This window comes from Lupinus angustifolius, unplaced genomic scaffold, assembly GCF_001865875.1.
Source record: "Lupinus angustifolius cultivar Tanjil unplaced genomic scaffold, LupAngTanjil_v1.0 Scaffold_243_25, whole genome shotgun sequence".
Taxonomy (NCBI): domain Eukaryota; kingdom Viridiplantae; phylum Streptophyta; class Magnoliopsida; order Fabales; family Fabaceae; genus Lupinus; species Lupinus angustifolius.
Genome location: NW_017727224.1, coordinates 28,692 through 36,013, shown reverse-complemented (window position 1 = coordinate 36,013; position 7,322 = coordinate 28,692). Strand labels below are relative to the sequence as shown.

The 7,322-nt window shown below is 29.9% G+C and overlaps 1 protein-coding gene across 1 annotated transcript; it reads right to left on the bottom strand.

Moving 5' to 3' along the window:
• Positions 1-6,209: 6,209 nt before the first annotated feature.
• Positions 6,210-7,322, bottom strand: LOC109340753 (uncharacterized protein At5g48480). Its single transcript, XM_019578483.1, has 2 exons — positions 6,957-7,322; positions 6,210-6,669 (listed from the first exon to the last, which is right to left on the bottom strand). The coding sequence occupies exons 1-2, from the start codon at positions 7,235-7,237 to the stop codon at positions 6,447-6,449; spliced, it is 504 nt and encodes a 167-aa protein (XP_019434028.1). The 5' UTR covers positions 7,238-7,322; the 3' UTR covers positions 6,210-6,446.

Below are 7,322 nucleotides of genomic sequence, written 5' to 3'. Positions count from 1 at the left end.
ACATGTTTGATTCCCCTTAAACAAGGTCTCGGGTTCGAGTCTTGTGGATGGAAAAAATATCCGCCAGGAGAGTTAGCCCCACGTACCTATGGATGTTCTCTGCTCGGACAGGATTGCCTCCAGTGTGAGGATACATGTAGGAAACAAAAAAATTTTATTTATACTTGGATATGGGAAGCTTAGTCATATGAATAAATCAATTATTAGTTTGCACACTTAGAAAATTGTTTTCACATTTTCAAATATTTGATAAAAATAGTATTTAGAAAAATTAATTTATTTGATAAATTATTTTTTTTTGTTCTTTTTATTCTGGTCAGTACAAAATTAGGTTTTGAGAAGCAGTGTAGGACCAAGATTTCCCCATCGTGCCTGACTAATCATTCTTACTTTTTCACAGAAAATTAACCTCTACCGGAAGAGAAGTTATATATATATATATATATATATATATAGGGTTTATATAACTAGATTACATTTTCAATAATATTTTTATTTTATTATCAACCTACAAATAAGTAATCCATCAGAAATCATATAAAAATTGAGTTAAATATTAAGCTTTGTATAACTTTTTTTATTTTTTTTATTTCCTCTATTATTCTTTTTGGTACATTTATTTCCTTATTAAGATACTAGATCTTGAATATTAATTTTGATATTTGTTTGGATCAGTTTTCTTCGAAAAATCTTTAAATAATAAATATATTTTTAAATGATATTTTTGAGATAAGTAAATTCTAAAAAGTTTATGATTAAAGTTTATCACCATTTCATAAATTTATTTAAACTTACAAATTTGACAACACATAATATAAGTATTTAAATAGACTTTTTAATATGTATATATCTGAATAATTGTTATTGTATTAAATAAGAAGAATAAATACAGATAATAAATCTTATTTGAATGATATAAAAGAATTATTTTATATCATTGAATTTAACTTTAATTCTTGTTAAAAAATTAAATGTATAAATCAGTAAGTTTATTTAAAATACATGGAGACAATTTATAAAGTATTATCTCTCTAATAATTTTAGTGTAAGGATCTATTTTGTTCTCAAAATCTTTGAGTGTACAATTTTGGTGTATAAAAAATTTAAAAACTTAAAATGACCCCAAAATTAGCAAATTAATATCAATTTGTCATTTTACCATTTGTACAACCTCTAACAAAAACTATTTTAATTCACATTTGTCATCTTTAAGTTTTGGCTTTTATCTTTTTAGGATCAAAATGATACAAGTAAAAAAATATTAGGACGAAAGTGATAATTCACTCTATTTTTTATTGTTATTTCTAAATTACATCACACTATTTCCCTAAACTTAAACTTATTCATTATCAATATTAAATTTTATATCTTTTATATTTATATCATTATCACTTATAAGTTATAAGGAGAAAAGTCATGTGTAGAAGAGAAAAATTTCAAAATAAAATACTTATTCAGTTTAGATTATAAGATTTATTCTTAATAAATAATGTGTATGTGTTGATAAACATATTTCCACAATTTTTCCCCTCAACAATAAAATGTGTTACTTTGTTGAAGGGTTAATTCGAGTTGTTGCAAGTTTATTTATATTTAATTAGAGTGATGAGTGATGAACAATTTATTTAATTAATGACTTTATTTATTTACTCACTTTTCAGGTTCCTTTTAACCATATCATAAAGGCCGGTCTCATTTTATTAAGTTAACCATACCATTTCTTATGAAATGTTGATATCAAAGAATAAAATGAACAAAAAAACAAAGTTAGCAGTTAATCGTACCACTTCTTTCGAAGGGTTATTATAAAGAATAAAATAATAAAGCAATAAATAAATATTAGTTGCGGAAAAATAAATGATAGAAAGTAAAAGTTAGTTGCGGAAAAGTGAATGACAGAAAGTAAAAGTTAGTTGCGAAAAATAAATGACAGGAAGTAAATGTTAGGGGTTAGATTTATTATTCATCACTCTTTTATTATTACATTTTGCATATTATTGCTTTGTACAAAGTTACAAACCATGAATTAGTTTGAACTTATGTTTTTAGGAATCTTTAATCAACAAATAAAATATATAAGTCAACACTTTATTATGTTACACTTGCATCGCTTTTCAAGATTCAATTGTAGTATAATATATGGTTATGTCGAATCAAATAGAATTGCATTAATAGAATAAAATCATATAGGTATATTATAACAAAAATTATGATTAACAACTTTTTTAAGGATTTTGTGTTTTGTTGCATAAAAGTTAACAATAAAACATAAACTAATATTCACAAATTCTTGAAGAAAAAATTGGTTTGAAATATAGAATTATTTCTAGACTTCAAATTATTTTTGAAAAACATTAACAAGTTATGTGTTATACTTTCGGTTAATTTCACACATTATTTCTAAATCCCATGTCTAGTATGCTAGTTAAGATGATTTTCAAACCTTATGTAATACACTAAATAATAGTTAGCTGCCACTCATCAAAGCAGGTTGTCATACCCTACTTCAGTCTTCGTTAACATTATTTAGCGTTGATAATAAGTTGCTTAAAATAGATGCTTAATATGCCAAGTGAACTAAGGTGTATGTTATATTTTTTAGTTCACTTGTCAACACTTTAAGAAGAAGCATTTTTGGATCTTTAAATCAAGTTTCACGTGAACTGCATTAAGAATTTCTTAAAGAATCAAAACTTAACCAAAAGTAATAATTTGAATGTATTGAAATCAAAATATGATACAAATGAAGAAACTAAATAACATTATACCACAATCCAAATAAATGTGTAGGATCATTAGCCATCTATCTAAGGATGAGATGCTTTTGGACCAAATGAGATTACAAAATTAACTTTTGTATCACATTTGTCAACTCCTTTATCCTCTTGAATTCTAAGAGAAAATTACAAGAATTTACCTAAGAAACTAGCTTGGAACCGTGACCTCAAAATACAAAAATTAAGATAAGTGTTTTTTTATAGAAAAGAAGTGGAGAATGGAAGTGTTATGGTCTCCTTTTGAAAGGTGAAAGATGGCTTTATTTATAGGCAACCAGGTAACCGTCTGACACTTTTTTTGTCCAGGTTGGGCGTACCAAACCTTTCAGCATGGGTTTGGTCCTTGGCCAAGCACCTTAGTCAGCTGCTTGTGTTGACTCACCAAAGCTAGTTGTGAGCTACTTGACCAGGCTATCGTGGGCTACTCTAAAAAGTGCTCAGGGGCCTTGTCAAGTGAGGTCTTACATGATGTAATTGTTGCTAGTGGCTAAGTCAAGTTTGACCACTTGATGGGTCCAGCCCGCCTGGCTGCTTAGTTGGCACCGTTGAGCTACCTGCTTAAGCAGCTTGTCCTGCCCTCTAGGGGATACCTTTGTTTTAAGGATCGTTTAGCTTGATAGTTTAGGACTTTTGGAGTCCAAATTCAGGTTTGGGAAATTAGGGTAATATTAGGGTTTGTTTTGTGCGTGAGGTTGTATGAGTTGTAGGTTAAGGTTGAAGTTGGAAAAGAATGGAAGGGGAGAAGCGCCACAGGCAAGGTTGCTTGATAAGCTATGAAGTTCGCCACGAGCAAGAATGCTTGATGAGAACAATAATGGTGGTCACGGCCAACCTAGGTTTAGGAGAAATGCTCTCAACTAAAACAATTCAAATTTACTCAAAATTCAACTTTTTTTTATTAATGAATAAACAAAATTATAAATAGGCAGATTTGCCTTGCTGAAAAGATAAAGATAAGATCTAATTTAACAAATTGAAATTTGAAGATAAAATCCTAACTAACATAATCCTAACAAGCCTAATCTAATTTGATCTAATCAATTTCGGTTGGATTGAGTTGTTGAAGATTTGAATTAGCCTTGAAAATTCCTCGAATTAATCATAGAATTTCCTTGCTTGAGTAGACTTGATCATCTTCTCTTCATCCCTTAAGTATAGCCACAAGTTGGTTCTGAAATTGTTGCATTGTTCCTATTTTCATGCCACCTTGTTTATGCTACACTACTTAACCACTACCATGCCAAATTACAAGGAAATAAATAATTTCCCAATCCCCAAAATACATCAAATTAAATACTAAAATACTTGAATGAAAAATAAACATAAATCCTAAGACTACATGAGAATTAAATTCTCATTTATTAATAACAATGCAAATAAAATAAACCAAACTATGCTATGAATTCTTCACAAGAACATGGCCTTCATAAATCATAGGTCGCCCCCCTTGATTTACATCACCTGCTCTGGCCAGGTGTATGGTTCTAGCTGGCCAGTCCAGGTGCACGTTGAGTTGTCTGCTTCAACAAGATGGCTTGTGTCAGACTTGGGTCTGACCGTGTAAATCTTGTGCCTGACCGAGCCAAGTTTTTGGTCCACGCCAGGCTGCTTAGTGAGCAACTTCATGTTTTTGGTCCATGCTTATGGCCAATCATTTAGTTTGTCATGTGTACATCAAAAGTGGCTTATGTGGATACCTTCTTGCTTGACTATTTTTCTGATTTTTTTCTTCTCTTTGATTTTTTCTAAACACCTTCACACAAAGATTTGTAAAAGAGGTGAACAAAATATATAATCAAATTATGACAATTTATCTAGAAAGTGTTGAATTAAGTTGGTTTTACATGAATTACATAGGATGCTATCAACATACTCTTTCAAATATATTACTACTAGATTTTATTATGTTCATGTGTAACTAACTACATAAACAATAAATCCATATAATTTACTAAATCTCTTATGAAATTTACTCTATAATAAATATAAATAGTAATAATAACGTGCTCAAGAAAGTGTTTAATATTTTAGAAACTCCTATTCATATCCAATTTTAGAATGTGAATATTTTAGAAACTCCTATTCATGTCCAATTTTTATATTATTACCACCTTTTCTTGTCCTGTTTGAACCTTACCTTTATTTTATCTCATTTCTTGTCATATATTTTTGTACTACTAAGAGTATTATCTCATCTTTATGAGTTATGAACTAATTTTTTTCAGAATTTGTGATTGACTCTCCAAATAAGTATCGCTCACTATTTTTTAAGGAAAAAAATTGTGAAACAAATGCCAGAATACCAGCCCTACAAAATATCAACCACAAAGTTAGGAAGTGAAAGAGGACCCCAACCCACACAAACATTTTCAATAGTCTAAATATTTTAAGATATCTGTAATATTTATGGATAATATGTGCAAATATTTATACATTATTAATATATAATTTGCTACTCATTTAGATTATTGTTTTTAAAAGAATGGTACATGATTGAATGATAATGTATAAAGCTTTTACCTTAAGTCATTCATTATCCATCGATTCACGTAATCTCGTGCAGAATTGAATTATATACATTAAAATGCGGTAAGTATAAGAGATAAATTGAATTTGACGCTTTCTTTTGATTTATGCAGAATTGTAATGGAAGACTGTAATTAAACAGAATATTCTACATAGAGTATGTTCTATTGCTTAAATTACTGTGTTATTGCTTTAATTGAGAACTGTTTGAAACTGACATTTACATTATCCAACACCAGAACTGAAAAGTAACATATCTAAAGAAATCCTTCAAAAAATAACTTCAATTTAGACGTAGTTTAATAAACATAAAGACAGCACCTTACTTAACATTTATATTAATATTGTATCAATTATCAATCTGGTTAACGATACTATATATTAACAACTTTTACTAATATAATTTGTTAAAAAGTATATTACTTGATGGTATCATAATTTAAGAGCATGAAAATGTATTCATTGTCTGTTCGATCTCTCACAAACATTTTGACAATTAAGTCATTTTTATTCAAAAATAATTTTAAATAAAACTATAACATGACCCGATATAAATTGTCATAAATCCTCTAAAACAAACATTAAATATCATAGATGAGATGTTACAATTGTGCAAAAAGGGATATAACGACATGTAAGTCGGTGACTGTTATATTTGTTACAGCTAACTTTTAAAAATAAAATAATGCAAATGAAAAGTGAATAATAAGGTAAATCTAACATTATCCAGAGAACAAATAATTAATAAAACAGTGAACAAGGTAAATAAAATTAAAAAAACAAACAAACAACCGCAGCTACTTAAAATAGCTAAAAATGTATTAGGGATAAATTATAATCAGATAGTAGTACTGAAAAGCTAATAGATCCTACTAACATTTAGTTCTCAAAGTCATTACATCCCAGTCATTCAAAAGAGACCAACAATATTTAAATGATATCAACTTGGGTCACAAGAAGAATCACCCTCTCAATAGTAAAAATTAAAAGGGTCCTAACCCCTTATAATGCACTAAAATCCTAGTAGTTAGAAACTTGGAAGTTTTTAATATATGGATAGTGGTACTTAATTCTCTTACTAAAACTAAAACAGAAACTAAACTCGCTGAATCAGAGAAAACACATTGACATATCCGACGGTCACTATGCTTCCACGTCACCACCACATTTCTTCCCAGGAGAGCAAATAAGCCAAACAAAACCGTAAGGATCCTTCACCTTTCCCACGCGACCTCCACAACACGCGCCTTCACCTTCCACAACCTCGCCTTCAGCAATTGCACCAGCACCAAGAGCCTTTGCTATTGCACCTTCCACGTCACCAGTCTCCAAGCACAAAACGACGCCGTTTCCACCAGTTTTCACTCTGAAGAAAATGATTAAAATCAAATCATAAACCATTCAGGTTTGGCTTATTATTTGTCATTACTTTAAAACTTGAAATAAGGTTATTATTAAAATATATTTCTCACCAACACTCAATAAATATAGCATAAAAATACACAGCATAAACCACAACGTAAAAATAAGCAAATAACATCTTAAAACTTCTAAATAAGAGGTAAAAAAAGCACAAAATCAAATACACTAAATAACGTTAACAGATCTGAAGAAATAAGTTGATAAAAAATGAAATAATAGACATAAACTCACAGTGAAGCAGAATCATCAGTAATATCCGCAACGAGAATAGAGGAACCACCGATTTTGAGCTCAGCTGAAAGAATGAGAGGTAGCTCATGCTCCGCTTTACGCTTAGGGTTCAAAGAGCGAGAAACTTCTTCAGCTCCAAACGCGGCCTTATAGAACAAAACGGCGTCGTTCGCTTTCGGAGCTTCCACGAACAACTGTGGTTTCAGAGCAACAAACGATACAGTAGCAGCTACAGCACCAGCATTCTCTGATCCACCATTTTGAGCATCTTGTTGCGCCATTCTGAACTTCAAAACCTAACCCTAGGAGAGAGAAAATGAGAGTAATGTGAAGAAGAAAACGAAAAGAGTGTGAAGGAAAGAAGAG